The sequence below is a fragment of the Gadus chalcogrammus genome, chromosome 23, assembly GCF_026213295.1.
Source record: "Gadus chalcogrammus isolate NIFS_2021 chromosome 23, NIFS_Gcha_1.0, whole genome shotgun sequence".
NCBI classification, from domain to species: domain Eukaryota; kingdom Metazoa; phylum Chordata; class Actinopteri; order Gadiformes; family Gadidae; genus Gadus; species Gadus chalcogrammus.
The window spans coordinates 6477095-6501464 of record NC_079434.1 but is presented as its reverse complement, the minus strand read 5'-3'; the positions used below and the strand labels follow the sequence as shown (position 1 = coordinate 6501464).

The following is a 24370-nucleotide window of genomic DNA, read 5'->3' as shown; positions in this document are numbered from 1 at the left end:
GGGGCTTTGAAGCGTCTCCTACCGCAGGAAAAAACGCTGAACTCCAGATCGTCTACCCCCAGCGGCTGGTTCAGAGCGAGCTCAGCCGAGGTAACCGCGGCACGTAAACAACGACTTTCTTGATTTCTCCGAGGCGTCCCGTCTCCGGCTCGAGAGAAACTCTCATCCATGGGAGCGTGCCCCGGTAACCAGGGAAAGTATAGTGCTGTGGTGGCCAGATCTAATGTGATCCACTGATAATCTCCCAGGATTGGTTTTAAATAACTGCCTTGCATAATGATTACGAATCTCATAAATATGATAGATGTTAGATGAATTACAGTGAACCATGTAGATAATATAGTTTGGTGTAATCTTCTCCCAATTAGGAACCTACACGGTATTTAATCCGATAGCGATGCATTGGTTTCGATGTGAAAGAGACCTAAAATGTTTGTTTTTTAAAATGTCCCCTTCTTCTTCGTGCTGCTGATTGGATACCTAAGCAACAAGGTTGCTGGTTGCTTATTAGGGTAGGCTCATTAATGTCAACAGGTCCATTTTTGAGTCTGGAGTTGTACGCCCCTTTCACATATACCTCCCGGTAAATTACTGGGATAACATATCGGGCAGCACTAGTGTTTTACACTACATGCTCCTACGCTCAGGAACATTTTCGTCTTGTGCACATATTGGCACAGAAACGCCGGAACACGTGCCAAGGGACAGTCAAGCACGTGGCGGTAATGCAACACTTGCCAATGCCAGCCGCCATCAAATTTGCGGAGTGAGAGAAGCACCCATATTTCTTAACCTTTCCAGTTTCCAGAAATGACTGAAAAAAGGGTGCTTGCTTGTAAAAAAAAGAAGAACTGTGTTGATATTGTTATCGGATCACCGGAAGGCATTGGCTAATTGAGATAAGCCCTCGGCGATCCTCAGCAGAGAATGGTTCGCTCACTCTCCACTTATGGAGGCCATGAGCCGTAAAGCCTGCGGACTGAGAGGATCTCCCTCATTTCGGAACCTGTCTGGGGAAAAGGATCTTGTTCTCAAACAAAAGAAGCTGCATTGTTATTATGTCGGATTACCCGAAAAGCATCGGTGCGGTCCGATAAACCGTCGCTGATCTACGTCCTAGGAGGAGCCAGCCGTGCAGTCAGCGGTCCCCAAAACGCTGGTGCAGATTTCCCGAAATATCACCCCCCCCCCCCCCCTTCCCAATCAAACAACAGCCTGGCCCTATAGTACATCCTCAGTAGCATTGCAGGGAAGGACTACATGTGAAAGAGGGGCTGGAAACTGCACATTCCAGGAAGGTATTCTGGGAAGTATAGTCTGCCTAAAAAAGGACCAGCATTTGTGTGCTTTTGCTTCAAAATAATTGACAGCGAGACTATTCACACGTCAAAAAAAACCCTCTGTAAAGGTCCATTCCATTACTCGTTATTGTTTATGCAAATTATATCATTTCCCTTCATTGAATAATATCAAATTAATTAATCAAATGAAGAACAAAACGCCATGGAAGTGAGCATGGCATCTTCTTTAGAATTTGTTATCTTCATTCACATTTTAATTTGGTCAATCGTTGAACAAATATGTTGGGAAATGTGCGTTAGACTAGATTAAAATGCTTATCAGACCGAGGTATTTTAATACGCATTCTGAGCAGAGAAAAACGTTCGGACTAGTGGAACATGAGGTCGCTTGGTTTGTACCGAACCACGTTATCTTCAAATCGCAATTAACATTTAAATAGCGCCGACAATGTTCTGGTGCGTCTTGTACAAACGAAAGCACACATACAAACACACACACACACACACACACACGCCAACACGCACACACACACACACACAACGAGAAAAACAAAACACAATTGCGGCGAAAGGGTTTACACAACCCCCCCCGCTTCGACAAACGACATCAATATCGGAACATACACAAAAAAACAGTAAATATAAATAGCTCAAGTAAAGTGGGATGAGTCATCGCACGGCGGCTCATGAAGCTGCACGTAACAGGCCGTCTGTCACGTCTCGCACGGGGAAGTCACAGCGGCTAATGCTAGTTAGCGTCCGTAGCGCCTGACCCACAGGTCTCCCTCGGTCCCCCGTTGGCCCGGCGCCGCCGCGGCTCCGACACACACACACACACACACCGTGTGTGTGTGTGTGTGTGTGCCCATTAATGTACACTAACTGGCCCTTCCTTCCGAAGGCCCACTGTCACTTCCTGTTAAATGAAAGAGAAAGAGAGAGAGAGAGAGAGAGAGAGAGAGAGAGAGAGAGAGAGAGAGAGAGAGAGAGGGAGAGAGAGAGAGAGAGAGAGAGAGAGAGAGAAACAGAGAGGGAGCAGAGAGAAACAGAGAGGGAGATGGAGAGGGGGAGAGAGAAAGAGGGCGCACGAGAGAGATAGAGAGAGAGAGAGAGAGAAAGAGGGCGGGAGAGAGAGAGCAAGAGACAGAGGAGAGAGGAGGGAGGAGAGAGAGTTAAAAGAGCATGAGCCAAGATGCGAGATGTCCTTAGATGAAAGGCTTGTTTGCTAAAGCTTGTTTGAAGGTAAACTCTGACATTTTACATTCTGGCAAGATGCCAGATGACGTCACACACTTCTGGTGATGCGCACATACTGCCATAGTTTTGGCAACCAACAGAAAATACAGGTCTTATTTCTTTTTCTTCAAGAAAAAATGAGTTTATTTGCTTTTGTGTTGCCATTTAGAATACACTTTTATCCTGAAGGTTCGACAAGGTCAGGCCGAGAAAACCAATGAAAGCATGCGATCAATGTTGGACACACACACACCTTTTAAGTAAAGGTGTGTGTGTGTGTGTGTGTGTGTGTGTGTGTGTGTGTGTGTGTGTGTGTGTGTGTGTGTGTGTGTGTGTGTGTGTGTGTGTGTGTGTGTGTGTGTGTGTGTACCTCATGCTCTGCAGTGTGTGTGTGTCCAGTATGATGGTGCTGGCCTCCTCCAGGTTCCACTTGCTCCGCTCCAGAACCTCCACACACTCCGACCTCGACCTCAGACCCAGCCGGAACAACTGCTCCACCTACACACACGCACACACACACACACACACACACACACACACACACACACACACACACACACACACACACACACACACACACATATATAGATGCACACACACATAGCGGCACGGGAACACAAACACACGCCCACACAACCACACGCATACAGAGGCATATACACAGATAAAATAAAACCGCACACACAAAGAAAAGCACATACAAACGCGTGTGCTTGAGTTAAAGTAGTGTACGTTCACCAGGGTCGAGAGAGAGAGAGAGAGAGAGAGAGAGAGAGAGAGAGAGAGAGAGAGAGAGAGAGAGAGAGAGAGAGAGAGAGAGAGAGAGAGGGGGTTGGTACTGACAGATGGATGCGGATGACAAGCAAGAGTGAGGAAAGGTGAAAGAGAGACAGCTTGATGCATAGGGAGACAGCTAACGAGGACGAGGGATATACTGTGAATAGACAGACAGACAGCCAGGGGAGACCTTGAGATGCTGTACGGAAAGAGGGACGCTCAAGCCGTGGTCCAGCAGACACGCCCGGCACTCCTCCACCGTCACCCCGTGAACCGCCTCCTGCACCTGCCAATCAAACAGACGGATGGAGGCGGGGTCTAACACCTCGGCCGTTCATCCTTCGATTGATCTTCATCCAGCCGAGCTACGGCCTCACCCAGCGCTAGGGGTGACCAGATCCCACCAAACGGGGTACTGGTGAGGAATAACTTGTTTTCAGGACACTTCAGAAAGCAGAATATATGATTCCATTTGAATGCATGATCATGTGAAGATAGAGGCAGGAAAGTTACCAAGGGTACATTCACTGAGAAAATGGGTGTACACGATCCTTATGGGGAAGCAGACACATCGTGGGCAGTAACAACAAAGGGGACGTAGATGAGGGGGGATGTGAGCATTGTGAGTTTAGAATTGTTCAGGGCTGAGGTGAGCCGTGGAGGAAGTTACTCTGTTAACCTGCAATACAGTAAGAAGAAGGATGGATACATCTGCGAGGCTCGGATTTTCGATACAAAAAAGTACTAGCTTTTAGTAGCTAGGCTTGGCCCCGAGTACCAGAAATTGTGGAAGTAAGTTCGCAAATGCAAACCACCTTAACACCTTCATGTTAGAGTAAGGAAGGGAGGTATCTCTAGATGTATAGTAGAATGTATTCAAAGGCCTCTGTGATGGATAAGTGATGATATGGACAAGGTTTATATCCTTTGTAGATGTTTTGCATAAACATAACGATTTATAAATCCACGACAAGTTCAAAGACTATGTTTGAGTAGGAAGATTAGGGAAACTGTACCAATAATGAGAGGTTGTCTTAAATGTTGATCTGTCTCTCACTTGAGGTAGCTTCTATCATATTCCGCATAAATCTGCACAGCCTTTGACTTTGTGGTTGCTGGCAATTTTCCACGTTGGGTATAGCGCAGAAGGCAGCAAAGAGGCGGACAGGTTCACCTGCATTCGACCCATGTGTGTGCAGTTTGATTGACATTCAACCGCCCTGTTATGACAACCTTCCCTGCTATCTCCACTGCCATTGTATAAAGGCCAGCTTTTAGACAAGTATCTGTCCAACAGTGGTTTTGAGAATAGGGCAAGTTCAAGTAAAGGATATCGTTTCAATATGTGTGGAACGGGACAAGATCTGTTCAATAACGCATGAAGCAGGAAACCTGGTCACAACCTCAACCAATGGCCCAGGGACTTCAAAGGGACTTTTTTTAATCCCTTTCCCACCTGTTTGATGCTCAGCTCCTGCTGCATGCTGGGAGTTGTAGTTTGACCGCCGTTGTTGTTGTTGTTGAAGGAGGAGTTTGGCTTTGCTCTGCTCTGTTGCATTATTGGCTTGACGGCGGCCATGTTGGCTGCACCGTACCTGGTTCAGAAGGACAGAGCTTGTGGTTACCGGTTACCGATTGCTAATGAGGACAGGTATTGTAATGTACATAATAATAAAGAATGATGTTGTGGAAGTGTGGCATTATCATAAATAGGAAAAAAAAAAAAAAACTTTATATTAACAGAGAATCTGATTAGACTTTGATACAATTAAAAATAGGGGAAGATGTCACTTTTTATATATTATTTATAATATCGCTGGATCTCAAGACCCCACCTTTCCAGGTACCCTGGACGCTCGGGAAGAGGGGCGGGAGCAGAACTCTGGGAGCCATCAATCAACAACGACAGGCCCCGCCCCTCGGGGCCGGCCAGCGGGTCCAGGAAGGAGGTGGAGGAGAGGGCGTTGGAGGCGGAGGCGGTGGCGGTGGCGGTGGCGAGGGCGGGGGGGCGGGGCAGAGCCGGGCAGGGGGAGGAGAGCATCAGTGAGCCCAGGGGCCCCACACAGCACAGGGCCGACGCCCGGCGCGGGGACATGGAGAGCGGGGGAGGGGGGAGGGTCAGCGGCGAGGAGGGGAGGGCCGCCAGGGGGGGGAGAGGCGAGGTGGCGCGGGAGGCGGGCTGGGAGTAGGCGGGGTGGTGGTCCCGCGGCGGGATCTGCGGCGGAGAGGAGGAGGCGGAGGCGACGTGGTCGGGGTTGGGGGGCTTGGGGGCGCGGCCCTCGTCGCCGAGGGAGGCGGAGCTAGAGCGCACGTGGGGGCGGGGCTTGGCGGGGGCTTGGCGCAAGGGGCGGAGCGGAGGGAGGGGGGTGCGCGGGGGCAGCACCGGGCGGTCCTCGTAGGAGGAGGCCGGGGGAGGGGGGGAGGACGGGGTGGGCAGGTAGATCTGACGGTGGGCGGGGGGGCGGGAGAAGGGGAGGGGGGAGGAGGGGAGGGAGCGGCCCGGCGCCATGGGGACCTGCAGCTTCACCATCACCTGGGAGGGAGAGGGAGAGGGAGAGGGAGAGAGAGAGAGAGAGAGAGAGAGAGAGAGAGAGAGAGAGAGAGAGAGAGAGGGGGAGAGAGAGAGAGAGAGAGAGGGGGGAGGGGGAGAGAGAGAGAGAGAGAGAGAGAGAGAGAGAGAGAGAGAGAGAGAGAGAGAGAGAGAGAGAGAGAGAGAGAGAGAGAGAGAGGGGGAGGGGGAGAGAGAGAGAGAGAGAGAGAGAGAGAGAGAGAGAGAGAGAGAGAGAGAGAGAGAGAGAGAGAGAGAGAGAGAGAGAGAGAGAGAGGAAACTGGAATCAAATGGGGTGCTGCTTCATGAAGTTTAACAAAACATTTCTAGTTTGGTCCTAGATTTTAAACCTCACTACTTCAGAGTACTTCAACACATAGGCGCTGGAACTTATGAGGCCGCGGGGCCATTGGCCACCCCACTTTTCGTTGAAAAAAAAAAAAGAATATTAATTAATTTTTTAGCCTGTATCGATGAGCTATTTATTTTCTTAGTAATGTTTTGGCCTAATATTGTTACTATACAAACAAACAGAGCTTCGTCTCCCCCGCGACCTTACATTGATTGAGCCTAAAACGTTCTCATCAATTCAGCCAATGAGAGTACTACAGAAGGTAGCAATCGCGTTGCCATGGCCCATGGGTAAACAAATGGTAAGGCCCCACCACACTAGTTAACTAACGATCGCTGTAGGCTTCAATATCATGCAAGCACTTTATGTTTTCTATTTCTTTTTTTCTACATCACAATTGCATGCTTTAATAAAGTATTGTTTTTACCTGCCATTACGAGTCTCGTTTGGTTTAGTAGGGAATTCGCACCATGGCGCTGTTAGCTGCTTGCTTACGGCTGGTTCACTTCATACTACACGATTTCAGCCCAATTTTGCCAACAAAACCATTCTTGACATTAAACCTCTCTACCTCTCTTCCCTTCTGCACCTCTCCCACCCACCCAGCAATCTAAGGTCCAGTGCATTCATCAACCTCTCCATCCCCAAAGTCTGCACCGACTTCGGACGCAGTGCCTTCCGGTTCGCTGCATCCTTTGATTGGAACACCCTACAAAACACCCTTTAACTCTCTGTCTTCACCTCTCTCTCTGTGTTCAAACAAAATCTGCAACAAATCAAAGTTGACTCCTGCACTTCCTAAATAGGCCTTCTTGTCATGCCCTACTGATTAACTAAGTGTAATTTATATAACTTTGTTTTCACTTTTAGCACTCACCTCCCACTTCCCCTTAAAGAGCTTCGAGCTCTTTTCAGGCTGCACTTGAATATAAGAATTTTGTTCTTAATTTGCTTGCCTGGGTATATAAAGGTTAATAATGATGACAATGAGGAAAGTTATTATGACGATTCAGTTTTTAATTTGCGGTGACGACTGACGACACATTATTTGGATCACAGCGGTGCTGCAGCTCGCCGCTTCCTATTGGTGCTCGGGGCGGCAATTGACGCGCGTCAAATGCGCACCGCGGCGCTTCTGCGCCGGTGTGAGGCCGGCTTTAGGATGATGAGGTGTCACGCGCTGTTCAACACATCATGCACGCGCATTTGGCCCCCCCACCACTGAAATCATTCCGGCGCCACTTGTTCAACATAAGTTAAAATGGGCTTTATTTAGGCGGTAAAAAGTTAACAAACATTTCTTTGCAAAGGTAACACAAATTACTCCCAATAGAAGCTCTGTGCTATGTATGCAATGGATAAGTGCATTATTGTTTCCCATGTCTTAGGGGGTGTTCAACGGCACCTTTTAGGTGTAACCTGTAACATTGTTCTCAACTGAGTAAATGAGAGTCAATTGGATAGCAAGTCTCGACCTGGCTTCTTGTGTCACTCCATTACTCAGAAGTATCCATATATTATAACAAGACCATAATACTCTGCACTCTACCTCTCTCTGTAGCTCCTGGAACAGGTCCGCTGACTGGGACTCGCTTCTGCCCTCCGCTACGGAGATGGGCGGGGCAAAGGAATCCTCAGCCAATCCCCTGTTAATGGAGCGGACCTCCTGGTCGTCTGATTGGTCCTCCAGCTCTGTGGTCACCTCATCGTAGGCCGGGAGTGGGAGGGGCCAGTCCAGGATTGAGGGCATGTCCTAAAAGACGAGTTTGGGAGAAGAAAACCCTTGTTATATCCTGATTTATATCTTAAAAATTGAAAAAATTAACCAAACAGTTCAAAGGTAAGTGAACCCCCTGATTGAGCTCTTTTTCAGACACTTATAGATTAAAAAGGTGTTTTGGCAGAGACTTCTAAGAAGTAGGGGTGTGTGTTATCCCCATGGTTACGACCCACGGCCACTTAGGTGACGTTTGCTCTAAATTGGGTTCTTATTAAAGTAACAGTGATACAATGGCAGAGAGTACTATTTGTTTGATGTAATACATTTGTTAGCTCAATTGTTCACAACTTATGCCTGCCACACAATGGACAAAAATTTGGAAGGAAAGTATTTTGCCAACACACCACACCAGGGCCAATCGAGTCCATTCCCTAACAACACAGTCCTGATGCTTAAAACTGAAACTCGCAAAACCGTGAATGCATTATCTTGTGTCTTTGGTGAAAAAAAAATGGCGTACATCCTAACTATGGACTGACAGTCAATAGACTCTTGAGAGTGGACTGTACATGATGGACCGGACTCCTCTATTACATGAATCCATCACACTTTCCCTTTTCCCGCCATGACAGGTGTTGTGAATACTGTTCAGCCTGGCTCCCAATTCGCACTCTTATTTTCCAGGTGTAAATCCATACACTGTGTGTACTCATCTGTGCCCACCGGGACCCTCGCACCACAGGGTAACCGGTCAGGAATATTGAACCTGTCTAAATAGATAATATTTATGAGCATATATTGATCTGTAGATACCGTAAGAGGAGGTTTTCCTTCTTTGCCTTGCATTTTTAATGTCCAGCTCATTGAGGTGCTTGAAGATGTCAGCCAAATACGCGAGTTTTACGCACCATTGCTCATCTGCGAGCAGCTCTGCATATGCAGATTTCTCTTCTGTCAAGAAGACTCTGAGTTCTTCTCTTAACTCGTACAATCGGCCCAAAACCTTCCCCCCGTGACAGCCAGCGGTCTGCCGTGTGTAGCAACAAGCTCTGATGCCCTGCCCCCATTTCCTCGCACAGAATCGAAAACAGGCGGCTCTTTAACGGGCGCGCTTTGACGAAATTAACAATGTCCACTGCACTGTCAAGTACGTCCGAAATTTCTTTTGGGAGCGTCTTTGCAGCAAGTGCCTCTCTGTGAAGGAAGCAGTGGGTTGCGCGGATGTCAGGGTTTTGCTGTTTGGCCCTGATAATGAAACCTTTGGCACAGCCCGTCATTGCAGCCGCACCGTCCGTACAGATACTAATACAGTTCTTCCAACTCAATCCTCCCTTTTCAAGATACTCATTTGTCACACGATCAATTTCTTCTCCTGTCGTTTTGTTTGGCAGCGGTTTGCAAAATAGAAAATTCTCTCTAATACGGTCCCCATCCACAAACCGAACATTTGCCAAGAGCTGAGCGTGCCCACTCACGTCTGTTGACTCATCAAGTTGTAAAGAAAAATCTTGATTTTCCCCAAAACGGCGGCTTCAATATCCACAGACATGTCATTGATTCGCCTCCCTATTGTACAATCCGACAGCGGGACCTTTGAAATTTCTTTTGCAGCTTGAGGCCCTAGCATTTTGTTTACAGTTGCTGTAAAGGCTGGCATAATTACAGTCTCTGCAATAGTGTGGGGCGTCTTTGTTTTAGCTACTATTTCAGCTACGAGGTAGCTAGCTTCCAGTGCCTTCTCCGAGACTTTTGCAGATTTAATCATCATTTTTTCTTGACGGCTGTGTTGACTTTTCATTCGAACAAAATATTCAGCATCCTTGTCAGCAAGTGATGGATGATTAGTGGTCAGGTGTCTTTTAAGTTTGCTCGGAACCATCCCTTGGTTTGACAGTTTCATCCCACATATTAGACACAAAGGGAGAGGGCATGCTTCATCCCCAGTACTGATGAAGCAAAGTTTGAGGTCATTGTCGTTGTATGTTCTCTTTTTAGCCTTATCTACCTTTGCGACCTTTGGTGCAGACTCAGAGCTGGTGGACGAAGGCTCGCATGAAGTAGTAGGCTGAGGCTCCATTTCACAGTCAATCATGTCTGGTTCTTGTGGGGCTTTTCTTTTTAAAAAACGATCCATGATGCTTGTTCCTTGCTCTTTGTGAAATGTATTTTCGCGGTTAAATTATAAAACAATGTGCTGTGTGCTGCGCTGTCACGCTGATACCGGTGGGGACGTCACGTTACGTGAGACAGATTTTTATGGTTAATTTAATATATTTGTTTGACTAAAATGACTTTACAATTTTATTAATCCATTCATATGTAAGAAAGAATGTATTTATGTATTAAATATATTCATATATGTCATATATGAAATGTCAGATATATATATTTTTATTATTAAATGTCAGAATACGTAATTTTTTGGCGGCACCCCTGACACAGTCACGGGGCACCCCAGGGTGCCGCGGCACCCACTTTGAGAAAGGCTGCTCTAAGCTGCCCTTAAATGCTCGCTCTCTCTCTCTCTCTCTCTCTCTCTCTCTCTCTCTCTCTCTCTCTCTCTCTCTCTCTCTCTCTCTCTCTCTCTCTCTCTCTCTCTCTCTCTCTCTCTCTCTCTCTCTCTCTCTCTCTCTCTCTCTCTCTCTCTCTCTCTCTCTCTCTCTCTCTCACCTGCAGTGTGTCCTCGTCCAGCTGTCGGGGGTCTGTGAGCGGGGAGGGCGTGGTGGAGCTGAAGCTGTCGTCGGTGAAGTCGATGAGTGACACCTCGCTCTTAGCCGATCGCAGGTTTGGCCCCTCCCAGGGGCGGAGCTTAAGGCCCAGGGAAACGCCCAGTCTCTTCAGGCCGGACGCGGCACTCGCGTCGTCCTCATCCTCGTAGTTGTCCAACACGGAGTCGTAGAAGGGCTCTGGACACACACACACACACACACACACACACACACACACACACACAGGAATTCAGATACACACACACACACAGGAACACAGATTCACACACACACAGGAACACACACACACACACACAGGAACACAATACACACACAAAAAGAAAATAATATACACACACACACAGGAACACACATACGCAGAAATTAATATACAAACACACACAGGAATGCAGATACTGATTAAAACACACCCATACACAGAGGAACACAAATACATACACATAGGCACAGACACACAAATATATGAACATACACACACACAAGCGCACGCGTGTGTAAAAAAAAGAAAAACATTACACACAAAACATACATACAATATTGCACATGCACAAAAAATTCATACAAAAAACCACGCATGCATAAACCAACGCACACACAAACATACTGTAACGTAGGCTATATTAAGGACATACTGAGGAAGATGTCGAGACTTACTTTTCAGCAGAACAGCGGGCTGTGGAGGGCGAGGGGGGGGCTGTTCTGGGGGGGGGGGTGAGAGACAGACAGGTGAGTAATTGCATAATGTATGGTTCCATTCCATCGTGTTCCAATTATGTCAACCTCAAGCATCAAGCCGTCTGAAATAGTTTCATAATGTCTTCCATAATGGTGTTTAAATTGCCTGTTTTGCATACTTTTAAATTACATTCAGATTTACTACTCATACTGAGTTTATAGATATTTCAGCATATATATTTATTGCAGTTTATAGTCTTGTTCAACACAATTTTCCATCCCTTTTTAATTCTTGGTTGATAACTGCGCTGTACTTTCTGATGTCACATCTGCCCTGGATGTGAAAATAATTACATGAATGAATGAAGGGTTGAAGTGGTCTTCAAATAGACTAACATGACTCCAGATTCAGTTTGCCAAAAAAGAATTGTGAACTTTCCAAGAGGCACAACCCTAAGTAATGCATGAAGCCATTCCATCATCGTTTAGTTCTGACTAATTCACAGGACTGATTCAAGACTTGATAACCAGAATGACAACAACTCACTCTTGGCACGGTTGGGGAGTTTAGTTGGCCTGGCTCTGGAAGGATCCATTCCAAGAATATCCGGGGGGTCCATGGGATTCCCTAAATACAGACTGTTTGTGTGTGGGAGAAAGACATAAGACCAAAGGAAATCATTAAATACTTCTGTTTTCAGCTGCCTCCAAAAACATCAACAGATACGAATGCTAATATTATTTTCTGATAATAATGTTCCTACTTCACGTATCTGGCTATCAGTCCTGTTAGTTTAGGAACAGGGGTACTTTGATCCTATCTGTGAGCGTCAATGCCCTGATTTGTACAGAACGAATAAAACAAAGTATAACCAAGTGTAAAGCTACATTGCTGCTCTCTAGTGGTGAAAGACTGGTATCCCCGCCATAGATGCACCCAATGCAAGACACAGAGAATAATTCACGATAAACCGTAACAATACAGATTCAACACTCTTACAAGCGTTCCTTGAAATAAATTCTGCATCACAAGATTAGTCTTCTGAAGCACATTGAGTCTGCCTTGTGTATGGAACGTGTTATATAAATTGCCTTGCCTTGCCTTCAGTAGAATGGAAATGTAAGACTAAATTAATCCAGATCAAGGAATCAAAAACTGATCTTGTTAATCCCAGCATTGACAGAAACATTGTGAACAGAGTACAGTCACTTTATGTAGTGTTTGTGTGTGTGTGTGTGTGTGTGTTTGTTTGCGTGTGAGCGCTAGCGTGTGTGTGCGTCCGTGTGTTTGTATTTTTGTGCGCTAGCTTGCGTATGGAATGCAGAGGGGTAAAAACTACGTGTATTGAATAAAATCAATAATTTTCTCGCAGTCAGTAAATATGACCCTTCTCCACCCAATCAACGATCAATAAGGTCAGACCACAGCGGTCCGTTAATGATCTTTCTATCGACCATGCTGTGCATTCACTTCACTGCCCCGTGTATGCTGTATCGGGTGTTTGGTTCATGTTCAATTCACTAATCAACTGTAGAATAATGGTTGTTTTAACTCAAATCACAAAGTTTTATCTTGGGTTAGTTGTCAGAAAGAAGCGTATGGATCCATGTTTCCGCCTGTGTTCAATATGTATTGAATACCTGTTATGTAGGTCTATGTATATTCTTCATAGTGTTCAGTGTGGCTGTTTTAACTATAGGTAATATTCCTTTATCTTGTAAAATCAATACCGACAATTGTTAAAAGATGTTACGTTCACATGAATGTAACATCTAGGCTGCTACATGACTTGCTATACATTAAAAAGTGTTTCCACTAGGTGTCATCCAAATACTTTTAATAGAAAATCCACATTTACTCTGGTAGAGTTCTAATATGAAATATAGCTGCGAGCAGCAATGTTGGGGTCAAGCAGAATAGGACTCCATAAACAAATTTTGCTGGACAGACGTAAATCGGCTAGGTGGCTACATTTATGACCGTCTCAGTAATTAGTAATAACGACAGCTGGTGGAATGAACTAGAGCATTATGGGACTACACATTATGCTCTAGTCCAGGCCTATTCAACTAGCGGCCCGTGGGCCAAATCCGGCCCCTCTTAATTTTTTTCTGGCCCGCAAGAGGTTGCATGCAAAAAATAAATAAAATAAAGGAGAAACATAGTTGCATGCAAATCAGGTTTCTGTGTGTAGCCGGTGATACTAGCCAGTATCAGTACCCCACAATCAGGAACTGGCATCACTTATTCTGACAATGTTTGGCTCCACCGATACGTATGAGTCTAGCTTTTCTCATATGAATGCCATCAGAACAAGGGCACGTTGCCCGATGACCTATGAGAAGCTGCATGTGTCTCAGGATGAGCCAAACTAGGCAAACAAGGCAGTGCAATCTTTCTCACTGAGTCACTGGCTCAAAATGTCTCATATGTACAGTAGTTCTCTTTTGTGATGATTCAAAGAACATGGTTGAATTCTAAATACGTGTCCAAAATATGTGAGAACAAAATCTTTTATAGTGATATGATTAAAAGTGAAGAAGGAAGGAATGCGTCTGACAAGTTTATTCCATGTAGTAGAACTATATATATTAAGTTAACACTACTTTAAGTACGATTTATTTGTAGCGATTCATTGACGTAGTCTACTCTGTGTGGCCCATGAACCCCCAGTGGTTTTCCTTTTCGGCCCACTTGTTAAGGAGGTTGAATAGCCCTGCTCTAGTCCATTTACATTTACATTTACGCGTCAATGTTTACAAAATGGAAAAATGACCCCACCTAGTGGTAAGGGCGCATTATCGTCTGCCTGACAGAACAAATCACACAAATACATAGGGGGTATTCGGAACAACATCCCTCACAGAGACACAATGTAAACAAGCACCCGTTCTGGAGGTGGTTCATGAAGCATTTTTATCAGTTTAGCAGTTTATATTGCAGGTGGGCGGAATGGTAAATAAAGTCATTGTTGTATTATACATGCAGTACTGCTTGTCGCCAAAAGAGTGCAGTGTCTACCCTTTAATGAGCTAGTAGTGTTCTGATTGTGTGCTGTATGTCAGATTGAAATGATGATTTAATATGATTGATATGTTATCAGTTTTATATAACACAGTATATGATGACCATTATAAAATGAATATGATTAGATATAAATTTACTGACAATGAAAGCTATTGGCTAATGGTTATTACAATGAAAATACATTGTACAATTTGCTTTCTAAGGGCTGGAATTATCTTGCTGCTAACAACGCCCCCCTAGAGGTCAAATGTCACCAAATTATTTGGGCATCATCAGGATAGGGTCACAAGACTATGAGCCACGTTTGGTTTGGATACATGAAGGCCTTGCAGAGAAATTAGCTGACACCCCCCTGAGGTCAAAGGTCACCAAATTGTTTGGTTGTCCCCAGAATGATGTCATGAGTCTATGTACCAAGTTTGGCTATGATATTTTAAAGAGATGTTGAGAACAGGCTTACTTCTTGTTTGGCGGCCTTGCCGTCAAGTTTAATTGGCTGTCACGGCCAAACAGTTTTGAATTTGAAAAAGCTGTTTGAGATATTTGTTCAGCCTGGTCTGAAGATCATATATAATAATAATAACAATAATAAATGAAATTTATATAGCGCTTAATATGGTACTCTAAGAAGCTTTACATATTACTTTAATAAACATGAAGAATAAGGTGGGAGTTAGGTGGGGAAGGCTAGTGTGAAAAGGTATGTTTTAAGTTTCATGTAATTGGACATAATTTGTGTCCTGTGGATATGAACTATTGATTTTGACAACTTTCAACATGGCGGGTAAATTCTGATGTTGCCATGGGAAATAATTCATTAGCTTTATGGGGAGGTCTGACACTATCACAAGAAATTGAAAATAAGTTTGAAATATACTGTATAGAGAGAGGGGTTAAAACACATATTCATTAATAACAGCGCCCCCTAGAGGTCAAAGGTCACAGAATTTAATGAGTGTCCCAATGATGCTGTCATGGGTCTATGTGACAGGTTTGGTTATGATGTCAAAGGGCTGCTGAGAAATTGGCTTACTTCCTGTTTGGCATCTTCAGGGTCGAATTTGATTGGCTGTAGCGGCCAAACAGTTTTGAACTTGCAAAATCTATTCAATGTTTTTTGTCAAGCATGGCCTGAAGATTTGTGATAGGAGATACATTTTGAAGGTTTTTGACATAAACCAAGATGGTGGAAAATCCATCATGGCGCAAAATGACGAGCCAAGGAATCCAATGAAATGGCCCAAGGAATCCAATGATATCTTGGATGAATGGGTCAAAATGTATAAACATGAATGCATGTCCATCTTTGACGTGTTGGTGGCGCTAGAGCTCATAAGCTAGCAACCACAAATTTGGGTCATGCGATAATGGAACTGTCCTGAACCAGTGTGCCAAGTTTCACAACTTTTCACCATGGCGTTCTATGGGCTGCCATAGACTCCCATTGAAGGACAATAATAGGGGGTCAAGCAGCGGGTTCAAACAATAATACAGTGCTTGCACATGGAAGATTGCTCAACTCGTTCGGCTCCGAGGAAGACTCAATTGCAGAGGTGGCTGATCTGAGATGAAGCTTTCCTAATCGTACTGAATAGGTGTTTGAATATCAATCACATCGATAGGACCATCAGAAGATCCTGCTTTCACAGCGTGTGATGAGACAATTAATTATTGCTATGAACATATCATATACTTGTCTACAATGAGGCATAGATTTGACCCTTATGGCCTGCCATATATGCGTGCGTTTGTGTGTGTGTGTTTGTGTGTGTGCGTACATGAGAGTGAGTGTGTGTGTGGGTGTATGTGTGTGTGTGTGTGTGTATGTGTGTGTGAGAATACGTGTGTGTTTGTGTTTGTGTGTGAATGTTTGTGTGTGTATGAGTTTACGTGGAAGTGTGTGTGTGTGTTTGGAAGTGAGTGAGTGAATGAGTGAGTATGTGTGTGTGTTTGTGTGTGTATAAGAGTGAGTATGTGTGTGTGTGAGTTTGTGTGTATGTAAGAGTCTGCGTGCGTGCGTGTGTGTGCGTGCGACCTGTCGATGCGGTCGGCGTGGCCCCAGCTGCGGTGGGGGTCCGTGTCCCCGTGGCCCGTGTGGATGAAGGAGTGCTTGAGGGGCCGGCTGATGTGCTGGGCCGACAGGCCCGCCACCGAGGTCACCACGTGGCGCGGGAACTGACCCACCCTCAGGGAGCGCCGGTTCTGACCCACCCACCAGTAGTGCTCCGCCCTGGACGCACACACACACACACAGGCACACACACACACACACACACACACACACACACACACAAACACACACACACACACACAGGCACGCACACACACACACACACACACATTTACATACATACAATACATTTAATCTCCAGTAGTGCTCACATATATATTTACAAGGTACACAATGAACACGAAAAATGGTCTCTCGTTCACTCGTCATGTCGACCTTGCCATCAGTAAAATACCATTTGCTGAAACGCTAACTGGAAGCTCACTCGCCCGGCTAATTAAGTTAAACATGGCACGCTGCTGCTCGTTTGACTCGGGTTAGGTGACCTTCTCCCCAAATTCTCACTCAAATGCTAAAAGACAGTATGAAGTATGAATGCAACTTCATTAAAACTACCTGTGAACACACACATACACACATACATAATTATACAGATTTAGGGGCTTGATATAGCTACAGTCACTCACCACATACACACACACACACACACACACACACACACACACACACACACTACTTACTGTCCCTCTATGATGGTGATGACATCATTCAAATTGATCTGCAGCTTGTCATCCTCCTCGAAGTCCTGCAGAGCCCTCATGTCTGTGGGCATCATCTGAACACACACACACACACACACACACACACACACACACACACACACACACACACACACACACACACACACACACACACACACACACACACACACACACACACACACACACAAATACACAAGAACCACAAACCCACCCACACAGGCGTCCGCTCATTATTCATCCATTCCTGACTCGGTATTTCCATACAGAACATCTTGTGATCCCTGCTGATAAGCTTAGCATTCTTCTCATAATCAGCACTTATGAATATCCCTCGGCTCCCATATATGAGAGATGTCTGCAGACATTGGACCATTCAGGTCAACAAGGGGTCGTGCATTATATTTTAGCGTAATCAAATCAAAACATCTTTGTAGCAGAAAGTAATTGCGGCTGTGAGAACAAGACTTGCTATCTTGTGAAGTAATAGACATCTGTGTCATGGAAAATGTACCAGGACCCAGACAAACGTCTGCTGAACTCGTGCTTTTGTTAACACACAGCCAACAATGTCCTTGGAATCGGCACAGTAAGTACAGATAAAGAGAGATTTCATGTTTTGAAGAAAACCAATCCAACTCAAAACGACTCATTGTAGATCAAAAAGTGGTGTGATAGATTACAAAGTAGTGCTATGGATTGATCCCGGTCAGAATAAAATCCACAAAGTTATCAAATCGTAAAAACATACACAAATGTGGACTCAAATGTCCCTCTGGGGGTTAAACGCATGCTATTGCATGAGCTAATTGTGATTGGCAGTTCTGGGCAAATCAAACATTCACACACCACACATAGGGGTGTGGTCTATGGGGGTGTGGTCTGTGTGTGTGTGTGTGTGTGTGGGGGGGGGGGGGGGCCTGACCAGAGCGTACCTCCAGCAGGAAGTCCCTGAGGGCGGTGAAGGTGGGCCGGTCCTCAGGCTTGGGGCTCCAGCACTGCAGCATGACGTTGTACACGTCCTGGGGGCAGTAGTCCGGCTTACACAGACGCTCCGCCTCCACGTCCACCTTGTGCAGGATCTGAGCACACACACAGGCACAAGCACGCACGCACGCACATGCACACACACACACACACGCACACACATTGGAGAATCAAAGGACATCAAATGACATTTGTTCAGAGTCAGACACAAACTCCAAATCATACAAAGTAGCACTTATTCAGATATGAGGACACATACACAATCAATCTAATTTGCAACCCTGGTGATGTTATGACTATGAGGTGTTGATGACACACATGTAGTGCACGTGTGTCAGTAAGACCCATAAGGACAGATAACAGACAGATAAGTAGGTGTGGTCTGTTAGGACCCTGTGTGCTTCTACTGTCTAATTTGCTGACAATCACTGCCGGGACAGCCATTGTCGCCCTCTCGTGGACACAGACGGCATTACACCATTAGAAGTCCATTAAAAACTATTTCAAATCAAGTTTATTTATCTATGCATGCAAGCCGTATGTACAAATGTGTGTGTGTGTATGCGTTTACGTATGTGAGCCTATTTGATTGCACATGCATATGTGAGTGTGTGCGCATACATTTGTTTGTTTGCTTTTGTGTGTGTGAATGTGTATACAACGTAGGTATGCACAGACATCCTGCACAAAGTATGTGTGTGTACCATATTTTTAGGTGCTATAAATAATCATCCACATGTACAGGTCCATGGATAAACTGGATCTCCAGGGCGTACCTGGCTGCCGTTGAGGCCCAGCCAGGGCTCCTGTCCGTGGGTGAACATCTCCCACAGGGTGACCCCGAACATCCAGGTGTCAGACGCATGAGAGAAGGTACGGGACTTCAGAGACTCTGGAGCACACCTGGGGAGAGGGAGGGGGAGGGAGGGAGAGGGGGAGGAAGAGGGAGTGGGAGGGGGAGGAGGAGGAGGGAGGGAGGAGAGGGAGGTGGAGGAGGGAGGGAGGAGAGGGAGGAGGGAGGGAGGAGAGGGGGAGGAAGAGGGGGAGAGAGACAGGGAGGAGAGGGGGAGAGAGACAGGGAGGATACGGGGAGGGAGGAGAGGGGGAGGAAGAGGGAGAGAGACAGGGAGAGAGAGAGGGAGGAGAGGGGGAGAGAGACAGGGAGGAGAGGGGGAGGAACAGGGAGAGAGACACGGAGTAAAGGGGGAGATTGAGGGGGAGGGAGGAGAGAGAGAGGAAGGGAGGAGAGAGCGAGGGGGGGTAGAGAACAAAAGAAGAGGAAGAGTACGATTTATTTATTTTTTCGAAGCCGGATGTCTCGTCTCTGCTGCCGCGCAGTGACCTCATCGACGGACAGACCTAGGGTGCTGTTCTGTCGCCATGGAGACGGAGACTTCCTGGTACCAGTGTGAGCATGTGATCGGAGCGGGAGAGAAAGAGCACTGTGAGCTCAAGCTGCTCTCCTTGTACTCTATCCATTCCAACGCTACCCAGAATGCACTGCTCCGGTGGCCCAAGTAAGCATCTAGGAAAGGTCTCTTCCTCTTTCAATCCTTCCTTCCTTCCCTTTTTTCCCTCCAACGCTAACTTACTCCCTCTTCCTCTTTTCTCCTGATTACACATCTCATTTTAATTTTGTCTTTCTCTCTCTGCCTCGTGTGTCTTTTGATTTCTTTCCCTTTCTCTCGCTCTTTCATTCTCTTCTTTGATTTTTCTCCATCGCTAAAGAACATTGTTCACCCACCATCCACCTCTCTCTCCTTCTCCCTAACCATCTCTCTTCTTCTGCTCCTTTCCTTATTGCTCTCTCTCTATAGGCTCTCCTCTCCTTTTCTCTCTCCCTCTATTTGTGTAGGGTGTCTAGTCTCTCTCGCCCTCAGTCTAGTGTCTAGTCTCTCTCTCCCAGTCTAGTGTCTAGTCTCTCTCCCCCAGTCTAGTGTCTAGTCTCTCTCTCCCAGTCTAGTGTCTAGTCTCTCTCCCCCAGTCTAGTGTCTAGTCTCTCTCTCCCAGTCTAGTGTCTAGTCTCTCTCCCAGTCTAGTGTCTAGTCTCTCTCTCCCAGTCTAGTGGCTAGTCTCTCTCCCCCAGTCTAGTGGCTAGTCTCTCTCCCAGTCTAGTGTCTAGTCTCTCTCCCCCAGTCTAGTGTCTAGTCTCTCTCTCCCAGTCTAGTGTCTAGTCTCTCTCCCAGTCTAGTGTCTAGTCTCTCTCTCCCAGTCTAGTGGCTAGTCTCTCTCCCCCAGTCTAGTGTCTAGTCTCTCTCCCTCAGTCTAGTGGCTAGTCTCTCTCTCCCCAGTCTAGTGTCTAGTCTCTCTCCCTCAGTCTAGTGTCTGGTCTCTCTCCCTCAGTCTAGTGTCTAGTCTCTCTCCCTCAGTCTAGTGTCTAGTCTCTCTCCCTCAGTCTAGTGTGTAGTCTCTCTCTCTCCCAGTCTAGTGTCTGGTCTCTCTCTCCCTCCGTCTAGTCTCTCTCCCCCAGTCTAGTGTCTAGTCTCTCTCCCCCAGTCTAGTGTCTAGTCTCTCTCCCTCAGTCTAGTGTCTAGTCTCTCTCCCACAGTCTAGTGTCTAGTCTCTCCCCCAGTCTAGTGTCTAGTCTTTCTCCCTCAGTCTAGTGTCTAGTCTCTCTCCCCCAGTCTAGTGTCTAGTCTCTCTCCCTCAGTCTAGTGTCTACTCTCTCTCCCCTGGTCTAGTGTCTAGTCTCTCTCCCTCAGTCTAGTGTCTAGTCTCTCTCCCTCAGTCTAGTGTGTAGTCTCTCCATTCCAACGCTACCCAGAATGCACTGCTCCGGTGGCCCAAGTAATTATCTAGAAAAGGTCTCTTCCTCTTTCCATCCTTCCTTCCTTCCCTTTTTTCCCTCCAACGCTAACTTTCTCCCTCTTCCTCTTTTCTCCTGATTACACATCTCATTTTAATTTTGTCTTTCTCTCTCTGCCTCGTGTGTGATTTGATTTCTTTCCCTTTCTCTCGCTCTTTCATTCTCTTCTTTGATTTTTCTCCATCGCTAAAGAACATTGTTCACCCACCATCCACCTCTCTCTCCTTCTCCCTAACCATCTCTCTTCTTCTGCTCCTTTCCTTATTGCTCTCTCTCTAAAGGCTCTCCTCTCCTTTTCTCTCTCCCTCTATTTGTGTAGGGTGTCTAGTCTCTCTCTCCCCCAGTCTAGTGTCTAGTCTCTCTCTCCCCCAGTCTAGTGTCTAGTCTCTCTCTCCCCCAGTCTAGTGTCTAGTCTCTCTCTCCCCCAGTCTAGTGTGTAGTCTCTCTCCCCAGTCTAGTGTGTAGTCTCTCTCCCCCAGTCTAGTGTCTAGTCTCTCTCTCCCCCAGTCTAGTGTCTAGTCTCTCTCCCCCAGTCTAGTGTCTAGTCTCTCTCTCCCCCAGTCTAGTGTCTAGTCTCTCTCTCTCCCTCCGTCTAGTGTCTGGTCTCTCTCCCTCAGTCTAGTGTCTAGTCTCTCTCTCCCTCAGTCTAGTGTGTAGTCTCTCTCTCCCAGTCTAGTGTCTAGTCTCTCTCTCCCAGTCTAGTGTCTAGTCTCTCTCCCTCAGTCTAGTGTCTAGTCTCTCTCTCCCCCAGTCTAGTGTCTAGTCTCTCTCCCCCAGTCTAGTGTCTAGTCTCTCTCCCCCAGTCTAGTGTCTAATCTCTCTCCCCCAGTCTAGTGTCTAGTCTCTCTCCCCCAGTCTAGTGTCTAGTCTCTCTCCCCCAGTCTAGTGTCTAGTCTCTCTCCCCCAGTCTAGTGTCTAGTCTCTCTACCTCAGTCTAGTGTCTAGTCTCTCTCCCCCAGTCTAGTGTCTAGTCTCTCTCCCCCAGTCTAGTGTCTAGTCTCTCTCCCCCAGTCTAGTGTCTAGTCTCTCTCCCCCAGTCTAGTGTCTAGTCTCTCTCTCCCTCAGTCTAGTGTCTAGTCTCCCTCCACCAGTCTAGTGCCTAGTCTCTCTCTCCCTCAGTCTAGTGTCTAGTCTCTCTCCCTCAGTCTAGTGTCTAGTCTCTCTCCCCCAGTCTAGTGTCCAGTCTCTCTCCCCCAGTCTAGTGTCTAGTCTCTCTCCCTCAGTCTAGTGTCTAGTCTCTCTCCCTCAGTCTAGTGTCTAGTCTCTCTCCCCCAGTCTAGTGTCTAGTCTCTCTCTCCCTCAGTCTAGTGGCTAGTCTCTCTCCCTCAGTCTAGTGTCTAGTCTCTCTCCCCCAGTCTAGTGTCTAGTCTCTCTCCACCAGTCTGCTAGACAGTCTCTCTCTCACCAGGCGAAGGGGACCTTGTGGCTCTCCTCCATGACGTAGTGGTCCGTGTGTTTGGGCAGCGCCCTCATGAGGCCGAAGTCTCCGATCTTCACCGTGTCGCTGGAGAACAGCAGAACGTTCCGGGCCGCCAGGTCGCGGTGGAGAAACCGCCGCTGCTCCAGATAGGCCATGCCGCACGACACCTACGCACACACAGACACAAGAGAGGAACACACACACACACTAAGAATAACGCCATGTTCTACAGGCAATGGTACAAGACTGTAATTTGCGTCTGTAATTAGCTTTGTTCCAAGAAAAGTTTGGGAATTTCCGACTTGGACAGAAACACTTTGCGGGTGTTTTTCAAAGCCTAACCACGCCGCTATATTTGAACGCAGGGTCAAACAATAGCTATTGAATGAGTGAGTGTGCATGCTTTGCTAGCATAAGCCTTTGCATGCTATGCCCTCCGTAGCATTAGAGTGATATGCCATGTTAACCTGCACAGCGTAGCTGCAGAGCGAGGCGATGAGGATGTGCCCCTGTCGCTTCCTCAGGCGGTCCAGCAGAGAGCCCAGGGGGGCCAGCTCGGTCACCTGCACACGCACGCACGCACGCACGCACGCACGCACGCACGCACGCACGCACGCACGCACGCACGCACGCACGCACGCACGCACGCACGCACGCACGCACACACACACACACACACACACACACACACACACACACACACACACACACACACACACACACACACACACACACACACACACACACACACACACACACACAAACACAAACAAAACCATTAGTATTATATATGTCATCTGTGCATGATAAGAGATAGTTTATATTCGTAAATATTTTTTCTGTAGCTGTGTGTGTACATGTGTGTGTAGATGTGTGTGTCTCTTTGTGTGTGTCTATATCTATGTGTGAGTCCTTGTGTCTGTATGTGTGTGTGTGTACATGTTTGTGTGCATATGTGCAACCCCTCACCATCCCCATGGTCTGTGTGTACACATGTTCATATACTTTCATATATATATGTATGTATCTATGTTAGTGTGTGTGTGTGTGTTCATATATATATTTATATATATATGTGTATGTGGGTGTATATGTCAGTGGGAGTGGCCTCACCATCTTCATGGGCTGTGTGAGCACGATGCCGTACAGGGTGATGAGGTTCTGGTGGCTGAGGGAGTGCATGGCGTTCACCTCCCTGATGAAGTCGTCCAGACCCTCTGAGTCCAGCAGGCCGGCCTTCAGACACTTCACCGCCACCGACTGCTGCAGGGGGCCAGGTGAACAGGGACACTAAGACTCTTGTCGGCAGTGTTGTCTCCCTCTCTCTCCCCCCTCTCTCTCTCCCCCACGCTTTGTCTCCCCCTCTCTCGCTCTCTCTCTCTCTCTCTCTCTCTCTCTCTCTCTCTCCCCTCCCTCCCGCTCTCTCCCCTCTCTCTCTCTCTCTCTCTCTCTCTCTCTCTCTCTCTCTCTCTCTCTCTCTCTCTCTCTCTCTCTCTCTCTCTCTCTCTCTCTCTCTCTCTCTCTCTCTCTCTCTCTCTCTCTCTCTCTCTCTCACCACTCTTCCGTTGGGACTCGTCCACTCCCCCCGTCGCACAACGCCAAACGTTCCGTCTCCCAGGCGTTCAAACAGCTGTAGCTCCGCCTCCCGGACCAGGCAGGTGAGCGAGGCGCCCGGTTCGCTGGCGGAGGCGCCGTTGGGCGGGGCCAGGCAGGCCGACGCCCCCTGGGGGAGGGGCGCCTGGGGGTCGGCGTCGGGGCGTTTCCCCGGAAACACCTGCTGACCCAGACGCAGAGGCTACGGCTGAGAGTGATTCCACCTCGCACACGCACACACACACACACACACACACACACACACACACACACACACACACACACACACACACACACACAGACACAGACACAGACACAGACACAGACACACACACACACACAGACAGACAGACAGACAGACAGACAGACAGACAGACAGACAGACAGACAGACAGACAGACAGACAGACAGACAGACAGACAGACAGA

At 47.1% G+C, this 24370-nt stretch overlaps 1 protein-coding gene across 1 annotated transcript in view; it reads right to left on the bottom strand.

Annotated features, from left to right (window-relative positions):
* Positions 1-1226: 1226 nt before the first annotated feature.
* The window catches only part of tnk2a (tyrosine kinase, non-receptor, 2a), a 24573-nt gene continuing 1429 nt past the window's right edge, over positions 1227-24370 (bottom strand). Inside the window, exons 4-20 of the mRNA XM_056583750.1 lie at positions 23905-24123; positions 23463-23612; positions 22817-22912; positions 22335-22516; positions 18900-19026; positions 18072-18218; positions 17119-17213; positions 16403-16597; positions 11887-11978; positions 11319-11363; positions 10606-10841; positions 7765-7968; positions 5150-5847; positions 4771-4909; positions 3505-3600; positions 2908-3035; positions 1227-2217 (exon numbers count right to left, since the gene is read on the bottom strand). Coding sequence (XP_056439725.1) covers positions 2211-2217; positions 2908-3035; positions 3505-3600; positions 4771-4909; positions 5150-5847; positions 7765-7968; positions 10606-10841; positions 11319-11363; positions 11887-11978; positions 16403-16597; positions 17119-17213; positions 18072-18218; positions 18900-19026; positions 22335-22516; positions 22817-22912; positions 23463-23612; positions 23905-24123 — 2856 coding nt within the window. The 3' untranslated portion in view covers positions 1227-2210. The remainder of the gene's footprint in view (positions 2218-2907; positions 3036-3504; positions 3601-4770; positions 4910-5149; positions 5848-7764; positions 7969-10605; positions 10842-11318; positions 11364-11886; positions 11979-16402; positions 16598-17118; positions 17214-18071; positions 18219-18899; positions 19027-22334; positions 22517-22816; positions 22913-23462; positions 23613-23904; positions 24124-24370) is intronic.